The 21982-nt window shown below is 39.4% G+C and overlaps 1 protein-coding gene across 1 annotated transcript in view; it reads left to right on the plus strand.

Annotated features, from left to right (window-relative positions):
* LOC131903418 (zinc finger protein 420-like) overlaps positions 1–21059 on the plus strand; it is a 67031-nt gene extending 45972 nt beyond the window's left edge. Inside the window, 7 exon segments of the mRNA XM_059253983.1 lie at positions 3160–3404; positions 4636–4759; positions 5373–5465; positions 10471–10556; positions 16148–16274; positions 17193–19798; positions 19800–21059. Of these exon segments, the coding sequence (XP_059109966.1) occupies positions 3160–3404; positions 4636–4759; positions 5373–5465; positions 10471–10556; positions 16148–16274; positions 17193–19798; positions 19800–19925 (3407 nt within the window). The 3' untranslated portion in view covers positions 19926–21059.
* Positions 21060–21982: the final 923 nt, after the last annotated feature.

The raw sequence follows: 21982 nt of genomic DNA on the forward strand, positions 1-21982 counted from the left end.
AACTGATACTGAAGCTTCTTAAAGTGTTCCTTGATTTAAAAATGAAGCTAGGCTTCCAGATTCTCTATGAAGCTAGTATTCCCTAATACCAAACCAGATAAAGACACAAAAACGAAAGTACACACTGAAGTGGTCATTTAAACGTTTGCTATTATTTTGCCATCTCACATGATATATCTCGCATAGTGTACGCTCACATTTCTTACTCCCCACAGTTCTCGTCCGCAGTGCCAACACGTCTCTCTGGCTTCCCCTCCCTCCCTCCCTGTCTCCCTTCTCTCTCTCTGTCTCCTTATCTCTCTCTTATTTATTCCCTACCTCGTATGTTCATTTCTGTTCATTTTGTTCTTTGATCCACCAAGATTAACCAGGGCCACCTATGAAACTGGGTTTGGAGCTATGTTTTTGAGCTGTTGAGCTCGCAGAAGAAACACAACTAAAGACAGTGATTCCTCCTCTCCTAAGTTCTGTCCATAGTCACAGCTGAGAGGTAAAGGGTGGGTGGGGCATTGTGAGCCTCTGCCCTTCCTAGACTGATTGTAGCTAGGGCTGGTCTTGAGTGAGGCCAGTGCAGATAAGTACAGTTGCTCTGGGTTACTGATTACTGTAGTTGTGTGGAGTCTCGAGAATGGCATGTCATGCCCATTCCCTCTCTTCCCCTTATTTCCTTTCCACAGCCTCTTCCTCAATATTCCCAGAGTCTTAGATGGCATGGTATAACTCGCTTTTGGAAGTCTGTGACCATATACCTTGCAATATCACCATCTAGTGGTGAAAGCAGAACAGTGCAGGATGAAATCAACACTAGGCCGTTAGCAGTGAGCTGATTGACCATATGACTTCCTGAGACACCTATCTCAGTAAAGCTGTCCAGAGTGAGTTATGGTGTCTAAAATTTAGACTATTTTATATAACAGGAGAACACGCAGCTGGAATTTCACTTTTATGCTGAACTAGTGCTACTTGCAAAGAGAACTTTTTTTGATTCATTATTTTTCTGACTGAGCCATCCAGCTCCTCTACCTTGTCTTCAAGCCTGATATTCTGTCTCCTACCTGATGTGTTTCATTTATTGTTAGGTTCATTGCATTTTCTTTTCTTGTTTCATTTCAGCTTTTTTCTTTTTATTTTATTTTATTTTTTTTTTTTGGTATTTCTAACTACTGAGTGAATTCAGTTTTCATTTCCTACATTTTCCTCCTGTCCTTGAGCCATTGACTAGTGTTTTCATGCCCATCAATTAGTACCGTCAATCAATTATTACATTTCTCATTTCAAGTTTTTTTCCTTGGTATTTCTTACTATTTATTGAATTCAATTTTCATATCCTGCAATGTCCCCATTTCCTTCAGCCATTTGCTTGTGTTTTCATGTCCATCAGTCATTTTGTATTTATCCCCTGAGTTGATTGACATGCTTTATATTCTTTGACTCCCTTGATCATGACTCTGGATTTTCTCTTCTTCCTCTTGCATATCATTTAAATTGCTCTCCTTAGGGGATACAGCTATGGTTGTGATTTGAATCAAGGACAGTGTGTCTCTTTTAATATTTTGTGTTCAGAATGGGACCAAAACAAATCAGAGTTTACCCTGTCTGTTGTATTTTATAGTGTGGTTTGATCCCAGAAGGCTGGCGTCCCAAGATGAAAACTTAGGCAGAATAACTAGTATTGAAAGGGCTCCGTACCCAGGATGGAGGTTAGGTAGCAGAGTGCAGAGGCCTCCTAGATCCAGTTCTGGACTAGGCTGGCAGCAAGCATGTGGGGAGGCTGTGCAGAGTTGGTCCAGGGCAGCCTGACAGCTGGAGCTGTGTGGAAGGGAGCCAGAGACGGAGTGGAGGGACATGGCTCTGAGGGTTAGGGACACTATCCTGATCAGAAAAGTTATAGGTTAAAGGAAAAAAAATGCATCTGTAAAACTAATTAAGGAATGGGAAGTGTGTGGCCTGAGTGTTTAAGAGGAACCACTGGGATGGTGGTGTAGTGGGCGGGTCCAGGGGGACCCACTTAAATGATCCTGCCCAGAGTGACAGGAAACTCCACCATTCCCTGAGGGACCTGGTTATAGTCACCCATCATCAGTGAATAGGCCAGAACTGGATCCTGGAGGTCCTAGAACTATCAAGGTCAGAGGAGCTGTGCAGCTGAGAAATGGGCAGGAAGGGAACTGCCATGTTTTCCACAGCTGCTCATAAGGGTGCCTTGTCTTAAAGCCTGATATTCTGTCTCCTACCTGATTGATCTCTTTGAATTATTATTAGGCTTATTGCATTTTTTATTTCTTGTCATTTCAGTTTGGTTTTTGTTTATGTATGTTTAACCAATGAATTCATTTTTCATATCCTACAGTGTCCTCATTTTCTACAATCATTTCCTTGCCAATGAATCATTTTGTTCCTATCCTCTTTGATTTCCATGCTTTATATGCTTTTACCTCCTTGAACATGACTCATCTTTTTGAGTTCTGTGTATTGGATATCGTTTAAATTGCTCTCCTTGGGGGTTACATGTATTGTTTATGATTTGAGCCAAATGCTTTTTATCTTAGTTTTAATTTGTGTTGGGAATGGGACTTTAGCATCAGAATTTAGAGTGTTTGTTGTCTTTTGCTGTGCGTTTTTAACCCAGGAGGCTGTTTTCCCAAGATGAGAAATTACGCCAGATAACTTGTATCTGAAAGGTTGAGAACTCACTGTAGGGTTCAGATATCGGGGTGCAGCGTCCTCCTAGATCCAGTTCTGGTCCAGGCTGGCAGCGAGCATGTGGGGAGGCTGTGCAGAGCGGGTCCAGGGCAGCCTGACAGCTGGAGCTGTGTGGAAGGCAGCCTGAGACCCAGTGGGAGGGACGGCACACTGGGGCGGGGACAGAGCATGATGAGAGTGGTTTAAGGGAAAAGAGTCTGTTGGGGGCGCAGGAGGATTGTTCAAGTAATTAAGAAAAAGAGATCGTGGTAGGCAGGTGTAAAGAAAATGCGTAACCGGAACCGGGGCGTATTGGGCGGGGCCAGGAGGAGAAGGTCCATGGAACCAGCCTGAAGCTACAGGGAATTCCACCATTTTGTATTGGACTCCGGGAGCCCAGTGGTCAGTACCTGGGTGAGGAACACAGCTGGGTATTTGGGGACCTGAAAACTCCCCTGAGGCGACCCTAAGCTGCAGTCGCTGCCCAGGGTCGGGACCCGAAACCTCCCCGGAGCCGCAGTCTCCGCGCGGGGCGGCCTGGGAAAGTCACCAGTCAGCAGCGCAGTGGCGGGAACCGCAGCCCGGCGGCCCTGGAACCTCCCAGGTCAGAGGAGCTGCGGGGCTGGGACACGGGAGGGGAGGGACCGGGGCGTGCTCGCCGAGGCTGCTCAGGACACTGTCAGCTCCCACCGCCGGTGATGGAGTCGGTGGCAGTGGAAGTGGTAGTTTACATCGCCTGCAGCCAGGCTCAGACATTTCCACTCACTGCAAGCTGGGTGCTTCCCTAATGGCCACTCGCACCCCTCAAAAGTGTTTGTCACAGTTCTCTCTCTTGCTCGTCACTTGCTCTCTTGTTTTCTGTCTGTATGTTTGCCTCTGTCATGTGCGCACTCCGAGACAGCCTTTTGCTCTTTTTTTTTGTTTTTGTTTTTGTTGTTGTTGTTGTTGTTTTTTGTTTTTTCGAGACAGGGTTTCTCTGTGTAGCTTTGCGCCTTTCCTGGAACTCACTTGGTAGCCCAGGCTGGCCTCGAACTCACAAAGATCCGCCTGGCTCTGCCTCCCGAGTGCTGGGATTAAAGGCGTGTGCCACCACCGCCCGGCTGGCCTTTGGCTCTTTTGCTCATCCTCTTTCCCCAATAAACTTCCCGCCCTAGACCTGTTGCACATGGCATGTTCTCTTCCTGACCACCTTGGCCGTCCTCCAGAGGTACCCCGTTTTCCGCGGCTTTATCCTTACAGACACAGCTTTCCAAATTCTGTTGATATCTTTGTGTTGTCGGTAAGTTTGATATCCAGGAAATGGATCTTATCGTGATTATTTTCACTTATCTGACAGTTGCCAGACTGTCATAAAATAATTCTTAAAATAACCTAGTAGAGTATTTTTATTTTCTATTGTTTGCTAACAGGGTTCTTTCTGCTATGGTGGCAGTTCCAAAGCTCCTGGAATTTAAATTCATCCATGCTTTCTAACTCCCGTTTTACCATTTGCCTCTTCAAGAGAGAGTGGCCTTTGTCCCTGAGACTAGACATTCTCATAGAGCAGATAATAATTACATGAGGAACCAGTGCAGATATAATTAGACAGAAAATATATTTTATGGAGTCCCACACACATGGTTGTAGACATTAAGCAAACCTTTTACTCCCCATTAGTTTTCCATCTGAGATGTATGCAGTCTAGGATATAAACACAGCATTCAGAAATGTGTCTTCATGTGCTGTGTTCTTATGTCACATCTTCGGTCCAGGCAAGCCCAAAATAAATAGTGTGAGAGTCTATCAGGCCACAGTATTTTATAGTTAGCACACTCATTAAAAATTGAATCAAAATTTTAGAAAGCCTCATTTGAATAATTATAATCCCTCACCTGTATCAGGAAAATGTATCCTTGCTTGAAGAAGAGCATTCTACTCATGCACACATGGCTAAACTGTCCTTTCTTATTTCAGGGTTTGTTGACATTCAGTGCTGTGACTGTGTACTTCTTGTGGGAGGAATGGGAATGCTTCGACCTTGCTGATGGGGCTTTTTGCAGAGATCTGTTGGAGAATTACAGCAGTCTGGATTCTGAGGGTGAGAATAGTGTTCTTGCAGTCTCCCTTGGTCCTCAGGGTTCCTGAGAAAACTACTCTGCAAGTATGTGATCTGTTATTTGTAGACTAAAGTTTCTCAGTCTCGCCCAGGCCTGCTCAGGCAGCAGCCGTCTTTATAAAATAATCACTCAGAGGCTTAATTACAAACTGTTTGGTCTGTAGCTCAGGCTTATTGCTAGCTAGCCGTTACATCTTAAGTTAACCCATGTCTATTAATCTATGTATCGCCATGTGTCTCATTGCTTTACCTGGCAGCTCTAAGCGTTTCTCGGACTCCCCCTTTCTTCTCCCTGTATCTCTGTTGGATTCCCCCCACCCCCCCACCCCGCCCCGGCTATAACCTGTCTTGCCATAAGACACGCAGCTCTTTATTAACCAATGGTAGCCACACATTCACAGCATACAGAAAGACCATCCCATAGCAGTGTTTGAATGAGTCTCAATCTTAGAGAGTAAAGTGAAATCCTCAGAGAAAGAGAGACATCTTTCTTGATATTTTCTCTCTTTATTCTTTTGACAGTTGTTAGCATCTTTCATTTTTGTTTCATGAAAAGTTCTAGGAGTTTTCTGAGGAATCTCTTTCTCCTGTGCAGGTCTCACATTGCTCGGTCTGTCCTGCCCCCCCATGAAGCAGAACAAAGAGCCACAGATGATGAAGAAAGGGGAGATGTTAGCAAAGGATCTAGGTATGTTAGAGGGTCTGAGGAAGGGGAAGGGATGGGGAAGTGCACAAGTAACAGGACATGAAATTGGTTTTGCCACATTCTATTTTATATTCTATTTATATAGCATCTCAGGGATTCTAGAAAATTCCCTGAGAATAATCTCAGGATTATCCTATTGTAGTCATTGGAAGTCTGTGTATGTAATTGTTAATAGTCACAAAGGAATACAGTTTTATTTGATTGTCCATGGGAGTGATGCTGGCTCTTTCATTCCCATCGCTGGCTGTGTTCTTTTAACCAATATTAAGTGATTTCCTTTCTATAATTTTACTATGGTGTTTAGTTAGAACCATTTAGACTACTTGGTTTCTCTTGCATGCAGAGTTTTGAGAGCATCTTTTAGTTCCTTCAGGTTCTGTGTCTTTTAGGGTACTTTCTCTATTTGGTTTGCAGGTATTTTATTGAGCATTTTTGCGTCTATGTTCCTGCAGGAAATTGTTTTGTAATTCTCTATCATTGTTGACTCTGTGATTTCAGTTTGATGGTGACTATGGTCTTGTAAAATGAATTTGGCACTGTTCTTTCTGTTTCTATTTTGTGTAGTAATTAGAGGAGTATTTGTATTAGCACTTTTTTGAATGTCTGGGAGAATTCGGTGTAAAACCATATGGCCCTGGGCTTTTTGTTGGGAGACTTTTAATGATTGTGTCTATTTCCTTTGGGGTTATAGGTTTATTTAAATTGTAGGTCCAGATTTAACTTTGGTAAGTGGTGTCTATTGAGAAAACCACCCATTTCTTTTAGTTTCTAATTATTGGACTATAAGTTTTTAAACAATGACCCAATGATTCTTTCGATTTCCTTCGTCCTATTGATACATCCCCCTTCTCGTTTCTGATTTTGTTAATTTGGACATAATTTCTACATCTTTTAGTTAGTGTGCTTAGGGGTTTGTCTATCTTGTTGATTTTTCCTAAAGAACTAGTGTTAGCATTCTGAATATCCCCTTGGGGTTGCCCAGTGTCCTGACATCGTTCTACGTAAAAGCCTCCATTAAGAAAAACCCCTTCCTTCCTCTCTTCCTCCCTCCCTTTCTCACCATGATGTAGTGCACACCTCTGCTTTCCACCTTTCCCTCTCTTTCTCTCTCACTCTGTCTCTCTATACCCTCTCCCTTCCTCCTTTAATAAAAAACTCTCCACATGCATGTCATGTCTGCCTGGTGTGAGTAACCTGCCACCATGCTGCGGCCCACAGGGTCTGTTTCCGTCTTGCCTGGAGCACCCTGGCCCAACCCACCAAGACCTCTCGTGCAGCTTATCATAACAACCAACTCTGTTTCATTGATTCTTTGTAATGTTTTCCTTTTTATTTTATCGATTTTAGTATTCAGTTTGTTTTCTGCTATCTACTTTGGCGTGAACTTGCTTCTTTTCTAGAGCTTTCAGGTGTGCTGTCAAATTGCTAGTATGTGGTCTCTCCAATTTCTTTATGTAGGCACTTAATGCTAGGAATGTCCTTCTTAGCACCATTTTCATTGTGTCCTATAAGTTTGGGTATAAAGTATGCTATGGAGTCCAGCTCCAAGTCTCTACACACAGGGTTCGTAGAATAAACCATAGCGTAGCGAAAACTAATTTGGGACTTTATTTATTATGGAATAAATTCACACAAAAACTGTTTGGGTCATGCTCTTTTATTATTCTGCTTCAACTTTTTCTTCACAGCTGATATACACATTTAATAGCAATTTTCAGCAGTAAAAAAGGTTAGAGAAAACTCTTGTCAGGGTCTCAAAGCATTCCTTGTATAAGGGATAAGAAACACAGGCAGCATAAGCTTGCCAGCTATTGATAGTGGGTGGCTGCAGCTGTGGATGTAAAAGGGAGGTTTCTGCCTGTACACTGTCTTCCTAAGGATATAAGCCTAAGAATTTAGAAGGGTAGAAGGCCAAACTATTAAGAGATCTAAAGAAAAAGTAAAGAAATCATGTACTACTCTACATTTCTTTCTCTTTAAAAAAAAAAAAAAAACAAATTGTACCTACAATTTTTTATTTTATATAACTTGTATACAATGTTCCATACCCATTTTTAAGATAAATGTGTTTGTGGGATTCACTCATCACATATTCACCACCATGCTGACTCAGTACATTCTGAAGGACCTAGTTGGGGGCTCTTTGCAAGTCAGTCCCCTACCCAAGACTTGGGGCTACCACTGTTTGCTTTCTGCTACTATAGATTAGTTTTGTTTTTCTTAAAACTTCCTATGAGCAGGATCATACTCTATATTTTGATATTTATCCACATTTTATAGAAATCCATAGTTGGGTTTCATTGCTGAGTTCGGCTGGGAATAGCCACACAACTTGTATATCCACCACCTCCTGAGGAACTCCAGCTGTTCCATTATTTGGCTGTTATGAATACTATTATGAATAAAGCTATCATTTTGATTTTTTTTGTAGAAACGAGCTTTTTTTTTCTCTTATATAATTACCTTTGAGTGTAATTGTTGAGTCATATGAAAGTATATTTTTAATTTTATAAGAAGTTGCCAAGCTGTGTTCCAAGGCGTGATACAGTTTATATTCTCACCAATAACACACCAGGGCCACATTGCATTCTCAGGAACAGCGGACATGGCCAGTCTTTCTAATTTTCCATTTCCACCAAGAATACTGATACTGACCTTCATTTCATGTGCTTTTGGCCAAGCATGTATCATCTTTATGATGTGTGTGTTCACATATTTTGCCCATTGATTTTTGTCTTTATAGGTGGTTCAGGTATTTCTTATTCCTAGTCTGTGGTTCATATCTTTAGTTTTCTTCCCATGGTCCTATGTGTACTTTTGTTGCTATGGCAAACACTCTGTCCAAAATCATCTTAGGGGAGAAAGGATTTATTTGGCTTATCATTCCAGGTGACCATCCTTTATTGAGGGAAGTCACAGGCAGGGACTCAAGCTGCTGATATCACACCCACAGCCAAGAGCACAGAGAAATGTGTGATGCTACCTGCTTCTTGCATCTAGTTTTCCCTTGTTTTCTATAGTTCAGGAGCCCCTGCCTAGGGAATGGTGTTGCCCACAATGGGCTAGGTCTTCCTACATCAATAATCAAAACAAATCCCCCCCAGACATACCCATAAGCCAACCTGATCTAGACAGTCCTCCCTCATTTAGGCTTCCAGTGAATCTAGCAAGTAGAAATTCCAAGCAAACCATTACTATTGTTGCTATGGTTTTGAGACAGGATTTCACTACATAGGCTGATTTTGAATTCACAATACAACCTCCCCACTCAACCTCCTAAGTGCTGGGATACACACACACACACACACACACACACACACACACACACACACACACATTTCTTAAGTGTATTTAACATTATAGGCTAACATTATGTGGCAAAACTGTCAGTTTCTCTTGACAGCTTCCAGCAGGAGAGAACAGCTGGGAACCTTATGCAAGTAACCAATGGGTGGAATGGTGTCTGTGGGTAACCATAGCCACCTGTGTAAATCAGATGGGGAAGCGAGCAGCTTTGATTCACATCAGTGCTTTCGTCAAAGGCTGGCTAGCAGAAAAGAAGAAAAAGTGTCAGATTTTAAAAAAAAAATGTTTTCTGTCCTGTAGCCAGAGCATGGAGGGAACCTTGTAACTTTTTTGTGCAGTGCTATGAAGCCAGGCCATCTCCCTGTAATTCCGGCCATCTATGTAGCCTTTCTCACTGTAACTAGGCATAAAGCTATTTTTCTCTCACATGGTTAGCCGGTTAACAGCTTTTTCCTGTTAATCATGTAAATATCAGGACTTAAACACAGACATGTAGTTAACTGAGCCTGATATCTTATATCATATAAAATGTCAACTACTAAGGGGTCAGAGCAGATGAACACTGTGAGTCTCGTTATCAGCTGCCATTGTTGGAAGCACAGGGCAATTCAGTATCTGATGGACCTTGATTTAACAAAGCCAGACACTTTGTAATTTCATCTTCGAGTTTGACTGTGAAAGTCTTGTTTGTGATCTATCCACAGAGACTCCTGGTCTGGCCAAATTGCCTTGTAAGTAAGCTAATTATAGAGAACAGGCTTCTAAGTTTCTCACTATTATGTGTAACAAAGACTGAACTATGAGAGCTTGTTTTATTTACCAGAAATACACAGTGTAGGGAGAAGTATGTATGATCACATCATCAAAAAAGCCCTTGGTGCCTTTCTTTCCTACCTTAATTTGTTTTTGTTATTCAGATTTCTTTAGCTCACTCTTATGGCACTGGATTCAATAAGAATCGGGAGTCTGCATCTTCCTCTCCTTATAATTTTCCTGCTAATGCTGTTCTTCTTTTCTCTTTACTCTTGGTCTTGGTGTAACATACCTGCCCATTACTGTAGTGAGCTGTGTCCCATTTCTTCCTGTTTCCTTTAGAAGTTTATTGTAAAATCTGTTGAAGTTTGTCTAATGACATTTCAGTTTTCTACTGGGAATTTCTTATCACAGGGATTTGGTATTATGTGAGTTCCTTCCTCCCTTTTTTCCTTCCTTCCTTTTTTCTTTCTTTATTTCTAGTATTCTTGGTGGTAAAATTACTAGTATTAATGTACTTCCTTCTAGGTAGAAATTGTTGTTTACAGGTTTTGTGTGTTGGATATAGTTTAGTACCCCACAGCTCTCTATTTGTCAGTTTCTTTACATAATGTGATATTGTGTTCCCCAATATATTGTGCACCCTAATAAACTTATCTGGGGTTAGAGAACAGAACAGCCACTAGATATAGAGGCCAGAAAATGGTGGCACACACACCTTTAATCCTGGCCTTCCGAAGGCAGACACCTGTCTGGATCTCTGTGAGTTCTAAATATATCCTTCTGTGTTCTCCTGTGTATAGGAATGTGAACAGATTTCTGGTATCATTTTGATTTGGGGGGTCTTTTAATGTGGTTTTGCATTGTTCAGAACAGAGTTGATTTAATTTTAACTTTGTATTTTTGATACCTTGATGTGAAATTTCAGCAAGAATTCCAGATTTTGGTCAAGAAATAGAAACTCAGAGAAGAACAACAAGAACAATGAATGCTTCTCTGGGAAATACTCCCAAGGTCAGTGTCATGTTTACATTTTTTGAAGTTTGTTTTTATTATTGAAACCATTGAAGACTTTAATTCTCTACCTCTGGTAATGTTATCTAAAGTGTTTGTTTTTTATGATTTATCTTTTTTTTTTTCTTCTCTGGTAATCAAGAGTAAGTCTGTAGATCTTTCACATACATAGCATAGCCCTTTCTCCTTATATTTTCATTCCATGTTTTACTTTGAGGACATAAATTTTCATAGACTGAAGACATGACATTGTGAAAGAGAATATATTGCAAATGGTATTCAAAGAATATATTGATGGCCAGTATCTACATAGGAAGGAAGTTCTCATGTCCCAGGTCACGTTTCCAGAACCAGACTTATGAATGTGGACAAGCAAATACATGGACTTTTTTGGTGACATCACTGAGCAATTTATGGAAAAGTAGAATTGGAAGAGATTCACTGTCTTGAATCCCAATAGTAAATATATCAGCACCTTAGAGAGTATGGATGATGAAAGGAATGTAGCTGGAGAGCTTTTATCTCCAGGTCCCGCCAAGTCCCGCCAGTCCCGGAGCCCACTTATAAAATAAACACACAGACGCTTACATTATTTAAACTGCTTGGCCATTATCTCAGGCCTATCATTGTCTAGCTCGTACTCTTATATTTAGCCCATTTCTATTAATCTATACTTTGCCACGTGGCTCATGGCTTACTGGTACCTTACATCTTGCTTGTCCTGGCAGCAACTCCAGGCAGTCTCTCCCTCTGCCTTCCTGTTCCCTCAGTTCTCTTTGTTAGTCCCGCCTATACTTCCTGTCTGGCTACTGGCCAGTCAATGTTTATTTATACAGAACGATATCCACAGCACTTCCCCTTTTCTTCTTTTTCAAAAAGGAAGGTTTTAACTTTAACATAGTAAAATTACATATAACAAAACAATTATCGAGCAAGAATTACATTTACAATATTAAAGAAGATATCCTATCTATCTTATATTTGTGAGTTTAAGGTTTTATATCTAACTTACCTTTTATCATAACTAAGGAAAATTTTAAGTATTTAGTCTTTAACCACATCAAAGACCTCAGAAGGATATAATACTACCTGAGAAATGGGAGAAGGATGCAAGCAACTTTCGGGAGTCTTGTATGGTAGACAGAGTCAGCTGGCAGCCTGGACAGTCATCCAAAGTTCTCTTGTAAAGTTGGGGCATCTGTTCTCAGCCCACAGGGCTAGAGTCTCTCAGTTATTTTTTTTTGTGTGTGTGTCCTGTAGAATGTCTGGCAGGTTTTTTTGTGAAGCAGGAACCTAAAGGACCATTTTGTCAAGCAAAGTTTAGTGGTTACCTTTTCATGGGTCCTGCATATCCAGTCGATCAAGCAGTCTAGACAAGAACAGTTTCTTGTCCAAATGGCTATTTTTGCCAAGAAGAAGATAAACTCCATATAGAGTGTCTTCGATGCCCATCCTCCTCTCTGAAGTAAATCCGGTGCTGCCAGGAGCAGACATGTCTCACTGTCCAGAAAGTCTAAATTTTTAAAAATATTTTAAATACCACATTCTGTAGGTCTTTGAAGTATTTGAAGATTACTTATCTATCTGAAATATATCTATGTATACCTAGAAGACTTAACTAACATGGCCATAAGTATGGTTATCATAGATGACTAAATATTAATCTACTTAATTATCCATTCTAATCTAAATAAGTTATATAAACATAATACCTCAAACGACAATAGAAATATATATACAGTATAACATTAAGTTTAAACTTGTATCAATAAACTAAAATCTATACCAATGTAAAACATTTTAAACATAAACTAAAATCTATACCAAATGTAAAACATTTTAAACAAGTTGTTGTTTTTTAATAGTAGGTTTATTAATCTACCCTTTTATCCTATCATATCTATATCCTATATATCTATATCATATCCCACTTTCTTTAGAAAGAGATTGTATTTATAATCAACCTGTTTTAAATAAAAATATTGGTTTTTTTTCTGTCCCACACCAGAGGGCTCTTTTGATATGGGACAAAAGAATCTTTTAACCTTTTATTTTAGGAATATGTCTGGGTTTAGAGAGGGAGTGAGCCGATTCCATCTCCAAAGTCAGCTTGGTATATTTGAGAATTTGGGTGTAGCTTCTCTTACTAATTCCTGCTGGAAGGGGGCACTGTATCTTATGGGGACATAAAGAAAATTTTAGGATTATGGAGTAGTCCGTGAGGGTGCATTGTCTGAGCCAGTTGCCTTGAAATGGATGTTGGATCATCTGGGCCATGGTGTCATCGGAGACCTTTCAGGTGGTCTTGGCTGGTCAAACCTGATGTATCTTAAACTGGAAGAAATCCATAGCCTCTGGCTTTCTATGAAAACAAAAGCAGAGCCTCCTTTCCAAAGCAACATATCCTTACATCCAAATTTTGAAGTCAAGGAACCTTTAAAGTACACATTTTGGCATAACTCAACAGCTTTTACAATCAAATGTTTTTCTTCAGTTATGAATATCAAAGACAACATAATCCAGATTATCTGTGTGATAGCCATCTTTACGTGGCTTATTACCTTTACTGTTTTTTTAAAGACTTTGTTTTTAAAAACTATTTGTTTATATAACTGTATATATTTATTGTTGTCTCTCTTTCATACCTACGTACATTTTTACATACATTGTAAACTATTCCATCTGAATCAGTCTTATTGTGAACCTATTGCTTTAAACTGCAGCATTCTGAGACTGAAATGGCGCTGTGGCTGCTGGCTCTGCCCACTTCAGCTTCCCAACATGGCAGTGGTACGTTTTCTGCCAGCTCTGGGAGCCATCAACTCTCAGAAATAGTGGGTCTATGTGTAGCAGTGTGTAGCCCAGAAACCTCTTTTTGTTTTGTACTAGCAAAGGCTAAATCCACCATGCAGCTTAAGGTGACACTTGCAGAGGCCTCATTCCCACTATAGGGCAGGTCGAGCGCGCACGCCAGGAACCCGCCATAGTAGATAGCAGGTCAAACACGCAGGCTGCCGCTAACTTGAAAGAGACAACTAGGAACTGTTTTTAGCTCTGTTTTAGTATCTTTTTTTTTTTTTTTTTTTTTTGTTTTTGTTTTTGTTTTTTTTTTTTTGTTTTTTTTTGTTTTTTTTTTTTTTGTTTTTTTTTTTTCGAGACAGGGTTTCTCTGTGTAGCTTTGCGCCTTTCCTGGATCTCACTTGGTAGTCCAGGCTGGCCTCGAACTCACAGAGATCCACCTGGCTCTGCCTCCCAAGTGCTGGGATTAAAGGCGTGCGCCACCACCGCCCGGCCTGTTTTAGTATCTTTTTACTCAGGTTTTAGGTGGAAACTCTTGCCAACACGTTGGGCGCCATTTGTAGCTGCTGAGCTTTTCTCTCCAGTTCCCGCCAAGTCCCACCAGTCCCAGAGCCCACTTATAAAATAAACACACAGACGCTTACATTATTTAAACTGCTTGGCCATTATCTCAGGCCTATCATTGTCTAGCTCGTACTCTTATATTTAGCCCATTTCTATTAATCTATACTTTGCCACGTGGCTCATGGCTTACTGGTACCTTACATCTTGCTTGTCCTGGCAGCAACTCCAGGCAGTCTCTCCCTCTGCCTTCCTGTTCCCTCAGTTCTCTTTGTTAGTCCCGCCTATACTTCCTGTCTGGCTACTGGCCAATCAGTGTTTATTTATACAGAGCGATATCCACAGCAAAGGAATAACATTTTATTTAAGTATATATGTGTTCTCCATATTTTTATGCTCACAGCATGATGCATTATTCACCTGCATCCCTGAGTTCAATACGAAACAATGCCTTTGCACTGGAGACAAACACTGTAATGAACTGCCATGTGTGTAGAGAAAATTAAATTATATTTCTCTGCAGGAATAGCAAGTGCCTTTACCTCTGAGCCATTTCTCTAACCCCAGGGTTTACATTCTTGTTGTATATTTGTGAGGCAGATAATGCAGAACCTTGCATCTTTTAGCTTTTGAGAAAGGAAGGAAGAATTAAAAATGACACTTAACTATGTAACCTAAAATCCTGTTAGATGATAAGCTCAAATACTGAAGCAAAGAATAAAGTTGAAATGAAAGATTTGAGTTTTCCATTGATCCAATCTCATGAGTTCAAAATTAATGAAAAATTAGTGTGATTCTCACAAAACTTAATACATTTGTTTCAATCAGAGTAGACTTTCTACTTGATCTGGATGCATTGTCACACACATTCCATTTTTTATACAATATTTCTAACTGTTCTGTAGTGAAACACCATATAGAATTCATGAAATTGTTATTATCTGTACTGTTATGTCAACTATTAGAAAAATTTACATAATATTCTATTTCTGACTTTTCTATTTACTTCTTGGTTATGAAAATTTTGTCATAAAATAACGGCACCAAATATTTGAGTCTGTGTGTTGTTTGTAACATTAGATGTATACGCTGATGTTACACGCCTTACTATTTAAAGAAAACACTCTTTATTTTTATTCTTATATGGATTATGCATTCCAAATTCTCTATCTTGGTTTCAGAAAGGTTGCAGCATTGCACCTAGGTCTCAGGATCTCAACTGAACATGTTAGAATATAGTATGGTGTGGCCCAGCTACAGATAGGATCAATAGAGTGTCTGTAGTTGAGTTGGATTATAGAATTTGGAAGCACAGTTCAGTTTAGCTAATCATAAGTTAACCATCTGAGACTGACCCAGGGAATCTTATTTGATATTAACACATACTTCATGAAGGTAAATTTCTGCATGTGGACCTCACATGTGTGTTATATTCCCTAAAAGTTTGCCAATTGTGATATTGTTAATGTCGTCCTCTTCGTAGAGATAGAAAATACAGTACAGCCTGTGGCCATTTTACTCTTTTAGTATAATTAAATTTCAGTTTTAGTTTATGTATGTGGGTATAATTGCCTGAACATATTAGTGTGTGCTATGTCCAGTCTGTATAGTTCAAAAGTGAGCTTGGGATCTCATGGAATTGCTGTTAAAAATCTGTTGTGTAGTACCACCAGGGCTCTGGGAACCCAACTACATTTTAAAGGACTAAAAATCATTACAGAATCCAAATAGCAGAGACCATTTTCAAATGTACTGGTTGTGGCAAATCCTTTATCTGCTGTTCACATCTTAGAAAACATCAGCAAATTCATGCAGGAGAGAGACCTTAAGAATGAATGTAAGGGCTGGGCGGTGGTGGCTCATGCCTTTAATCCCAGCACTTGGGAGGCAGAGGCAGGAGGATCTCTGTGAGTTTGAGGCCAGCCTGGTCTACAGAGCGAGATCCAGGACAGGCACCAAAACTACACAGAGAAACCCTGTCTCGAAAAAACAAAAACAAAAACAAAAAAAGAATGAATGTAAGCAATGTAGTAAGTTGTTCATTGCATTGTCTATGGAAGGGCAGCAGTGATAACATCTATCACAGTTCTGTAGCCCTGCAGAAAACTTTGTCTTTGAACAACTGCTATGCCTCATCTATGTCACAGATGTGTCTCTAATTCTTTAGGGACTTTTATTTAGGAATGCATTTTGTACAGCAGCAATGGTATATCGGTATTTTTCTCTTGCAGTGTCTGTTAACATTCAGGGATGTGGCTGTGGATCTCTCCAAGGAGGAATGGGAATGTCTAGATTGTGCTCAGAGGGCATTGTACATGGATGTAATGTTGGAGAATTACAACAATCTAGTCTTTGTAGGTAAGAATGCTCTTCTCTAGAATTCCTGATTCAATCATTTTTATTTACAATCTTTGTTTATATGTAATCTCTCTGAACTGTCTAGACACTCCCAGAAATAAGGAAAATTCTGGTTATCAACATAGCTTTTTCATGGTGCCTCCTGTACATTTTTCTCTGTTCTGTGGGAGCATAAATAGTGCTATATTCTGTGTGATCTCTCCAGCTCTCCCTTCTAGTTTTTAAAGAAAACTTCAAAGTTCAAAGGAAACTGAGTATTCAGAGCATGAAGTAAATTGCAGTACACTCAATAATTGGATTATTGTGACTATACTATTGGATTTAATTACTCCCCTATTTCTGATTTTTACAGTTTAGGAGGTTTTAAGTGAAAATTGATCTGTTGGTAGTTAGCATGGGTTTTTGTTTGCTTCTTTTATTTATTCAGTTTTTGATATGTATTCTTTATGTTTAGCCCTGAGAAGGGATGATTTTAATCCTAGCAGTATGGATGCAGAAACAAAACCATATGTTGTATTCTATCCCTACCTTGGTTACCATATGTGTTCCTAGCTGACCAAAGTGATCCAGTGTGGCTGTCTCAAAAATGTATACAGGAAAATAGATAAACATTATTCATATGATCTTTCAAAGTACTTCCCTAATTATTGCTTGGTCACTTATTTGTCCTATGTTCTGCAAGGTACACAGTTTAGATAAAGGAGAAAGCCATAGTCGGTCCTTTTGGTTTGACATAGGTCAGACTGGAGTTTCTTCTGAGCATCTATTTAATGATGTGAGACAGAATAGACCTCTGGTGAGAGCTCTATCCCTGAGAATTGGAAGTTTATATGTAATAGAAAAACTTAAGGTTATCAGTCATTAAATCTCTTACTCATGCTTTAATTCCTGTTTTCCCTCCTTGTGGCAATTTTCCAGGTCAAAATCAAAGAGTCCAGAAAGAACACAAAAATACAGAGCTTGATAAATCTTTTGACTGTCAACATAAACTCACACTGAAAGGAACCAATAGTGGAAAGAAAGCATACCAAAGCAGGAAAGGTAGAAACTGTTTCAAGACAGACTCAAGCCTTAAGAGACATCACAGAACTCATACTAGACAGAAACCCTATAAATGTGCAAAATGTAGTAAATCCTTTACACGTTTGTCACAACTCAAACTACATTGCAAATTCCATTGTGGAGAAAAATCTTACACATGTACAGACTGTTCTAAGTTCTTTTACCAGACTTCAGAATTTAAAAGACATTTGCATCAGAAAATTTGTGCATCTGGTGAATATGATAAATTCTTTACCCAGAAAATGAATCTTAGAACTCATCAGAGAAATCATACCGGACAGAAACCTTATAAATGTATTGAATGTGATAAATCCTTTACCACTGCCTTGCATCTTAGAACTCATCAGAGAATGCATACAAGAGAGAAACCTCACAAATGCAATGAATGTGATAAGTCCTTTACTCGGAAAGACCGTCTTAGAAGACATCAGAAAATTCATACAGGAGAAAAACCTTATAAATGCAATGAATGTGACAAATCCTTTACCCTGAAAAGCAATCTTAGAACTCATCAGAGAATTCATTCAGAAGAGAAACCTTACAGATGCAGTGAATGTGATGAATCCTTTACTCGTAAAGACCATCTTAGAACTCATCAGAGAATGCATACAGGAGAGAAACCTTACAAATGCAGTGAATGTGATAAATCCTTTATCAGTTGCACAGAACATAGAATACATCAGAGAATGCATACAGGAGTGAAACTTTACAAATGTAATGAATGCGATAAATCCTTTACCCATAGAGGTCATTTTAATACTCATCAGAGAATTCATACAGGAGAGAGACCTTACAAATGTATTGAATGTGACAAAACTTTCATCCGGAGAATCCATCTTACATATCATCAGAGAATTCATACAGGAGAGAAACCATACAAATGCAATGAATGTGGTAAATCTTTTAACGAGAGAGGCAGTCTTAATATTCATCAGAGAATGCATACAGGAGCGAAACCTTACAAATGTGTTGAATGTGACAAGTCCTTTACCACTTCCTCACATCTTAGAACTCATCAGAGAATTCATACAGGAGAGAAGCCCTACAAATGCAGTCAATGTGACAAATCCTTTACAAGTGGCACAGACCACAAAAGACATGAGAGAATTCATACGGGACAAAAACCTTACAAATGCAGTGAATGTGATAAATCCTTTACACATAGAAGCAGTCTTAGTATACATCAGAGAATGCATACAGGAGAGAAACCTTACAAATGCAGTGAATGTGATAAATCCTTTATCAGTTGCACAGAACATAGAATACATCAGAGAATGCATACAGGAGTGAAACTTTACAAATGTAATGAATGCGATAAATCCTTTACCCATAGAGGTAATTTTAATACTCATCAGAAAATTCATACAGGAGAGAGACCTTACAAATGTATTGAATGTGACAAAACTTTCATCCGGAGAATCCATCTTACATATCATCAGAGAATTCATACAGGAGAGAAACCATACAAATGCAATGAATGTGGTAAATCTTTTAACGAGAGAGGCAGTCTTAATATTCATCAGAGAATGCATACAGGAGCGAAACCTTACAAATGTGTTGAATGTGACAAGTCCTTTACCACTTCCTCACATCTTAGAACTCATCAGAGAATTCATACAGGAGAGAAGCCCTACAAATGCAGTCAATGTGACAAATCCTTTACAAGTGGCACAGACCACAAAAGACATGAGAGAATTCATACGGGACAAAAACCTTACAAATGCAGTGAATGTGATAAATCCTTTACACATAGAAGCAGTCTTAGTATACATCAGAGAATGCATACAGGAGAGAAACCTTACAAATGCAGTGAATGTGACAAATCCTTTATCAAAATATTCAGTCTTACTACTCATCAGAAAATTCATAGAGGAGACAAACCTTACAAATGTAGTGAATGTGACAAATCCTTTACTCGGAAAGACCATCTTAGAACTCATCAGAGAATGCATACTGGAGAGAAACCTTACAAATGCAGGGAATGTGATAAATCCTTTACCCTGAAAAGCTATTTTAGAATTCATCAGAGAATTCATACAGGAGAGAAACCTTACAAATGCAGTGAATGTGACAAATCCTTTATCAGGACATTCAGTCTTAGTATTCATCAGAAAATTCATAGAGGAGACAAACCTTACAAATGTAGTGAATGTGACAAATCCTTTGCTCGGAAAGACCATCTTAGAACTCATCAGAGAATGCATACAGGAGAGAAACCTTACAAATGCAGGGAATGTGATAAATCCTTTACCCACATAGGCAGTTTCCATACTCATCAGAGAATTCATACAGGAGAGAAACCTTACAAGTGTATTGAATGTGAAAAATCCTTTACAACTGCCTCACATCTTAGAACTCATCAGAGAATTCATACAGGAGAGAAACCTTACAAATGCAGTGAATGTGAGAAATCCTTTGTCAGTTGCACAGAATGCAGAAGACATCAGAGAATTCATACCGGAGAGAAACCTTACAAATGCAATGAATGTGATAAGTCCTTTACCACTGCCTCACATCTTAGACATCATCAGAGAATTCATGCAGGAAGGAAACCTTAGAAAGGCAGTGAAGGTGACAAATCCTTTATGAAAACTACTGTAGAATTCATCTTAAAAGTTCATGCAGAAGATAAACCTTACAATGCAGCAAATGTGACAAATCCTTATCTATAAAGGCAAACTTAGAACTCATCAGATAATTCATACAGGAGAGAAATTTTCCAAATGCCATGAATGTGAGTTCACCTCAAAAGCTATCTTAGAACTTATTAGAGAAATCATATAGGAGAGAAACCTTAAAATGCACTGAATGTGACAAATCCTTTAGCAAGAAAGGCCATTTGAGACCTCAGTAGATAATCTATACAAGAGAGAAACCTTAGCCAATGTCGTGAATGTGACAGAGCCTTCATCAGTTGCTCAGACCATAGAAAACATCAGCAAATCCATACAGTAGAGAAACCCTACATATGAATTGGATGTGAAAAATCTTTTACATGTGTCCCCATCTCTTAGAAATTAGAATGTTCATACACAAGAGAAACCTTACCAATGTATTAAATGCAAGAAATCTGCCACAAAATCATCCTGGGAATACACCAAAGTGTTTATACAGGTGAGAAAGTTTACCATGACTATGTGAGAAAAAACCTTTACTGTCTCTCAAGTCTGTCAACATAAAATTATGAAAGCTTTCAGTAACATTCAAATCTTAGAATATATCCAGAATTTATACTGAGAGAAATTCTAAAGATGTTAAAGTGTAGGAATATTTTCATTAGAACTTTTTATACCTATGCAACCTTAAATGTTTCAATAATGAAGATACAACACAGAAACCTGGAGAATGTGCTGTTAAGTAACCGTTTCCTGGTGACTGCAGGCATGTGTGTTGTATAGGAACTGAGTCAGAAAACCTCAAAAGGTTTTCAAGCGATCCCTGAAACTGACAGATTTCAGTATGCTTAAATCAAATGAAGAAATTCAGATCCTAGTCCTTGAAAAGGTTTTGACAAAATGATCCACCAAGATAGGATGCTTTTTATCTAGTTGATATGCCTACAGGTGTGCAGTGTGCTCCCATTGTTATATATGTATATGCTGTATCCCATGCTGGTTTGGAGCTTCATGATAAAAACTGTCTTTGAGTCCCCTCTGCTCCAGTAAGCAACTACTTGACCCTATTTCTCAAACTAACCCTAATAAAGCTCTTGGGTTTAACAGGGTTGACTTGGTTCTCTTTTCAGTTCCCTGTTGGGATAAGTAGCTTCACAGGTATAGTGCATTTCCCCAGGAAAATTGTCTCTTTAAACATGTGCTTAAGCAACTGTTCCTCCAAACTTGATGTACAACAGATAATAGATACCAGAAAGCATTTACATCACTAAAGCAGGGAAGACTTTTTGCTCACTGCTCCAGGTTTACTACTATAATAGTACTTCATTCAGGTAAATGTGCTCCACACAGAATGTAAAGCCTTGGGGTGTTGTATTATATTTTCTTTGTTCTGACAAATAATTGCGTGCCTGGAGATCAAATGGTGGAGCTAGCCACTAGTTACCCATAAGAGCCTGGTAGTGGAGGCTCATGCCTTTAATCCCAGCACTAGGGAGGTAGAGACAGGAATATAAGGCGGGTGGAGACCGGATCCCCCCACACACACACTCACCTCTAATATGTAAAAGTGATTGTAACTGCCTTGATTCTCTGATTTATTTTTAAGCTTTCGTCCTAAGTCCTGTCTCTGGGTTTTTATTGTTTTATGTGCCTGTCCTACTACATATCCACCATTTTATTTTATCATGTGGATGCTCAGTGGGAGTCAGAGTAGTATGCTCTGAACTTGTTTGCCCCGCCTCAGGGGTCTCAGCAACTGGACTATACCTGTCTTAGGTTGGCTTGCCAAAGGGTTCTTAACCTGACTATCAGCCCTTGAAGATCATTTATCCCTGGGGAGTCACCCTGGGTGTGGAGGGACAGGCAATGGCCTGTGCATTTCAGAAAGCCAGGCATGCATAACCTCCTGTTGAGAGCTATGATCGGATGTCTAAGAGCCATTAACACCTGTAAAGTCGCCTTAGTGGCCACCCTTTGTTGCCAGATGTCCTGTAGGAGACACTTAAAAGGAGGAAGTTTAAAAGTACCACC

Source organism: Peromyscus eremicus, chromosome 1 (genome assembly GCF_949786415.1).
Source record: "Peromyscus eremicus chromosome 1, PerEre_H2_v1, whole genome shotgun sequence".
Lineage (NCBI taxonomy): Eukaryota > Metazoa > Chordata > Mammalia > Rodentia > Cricetidae > Peromyscus > Peromyscus eremicus.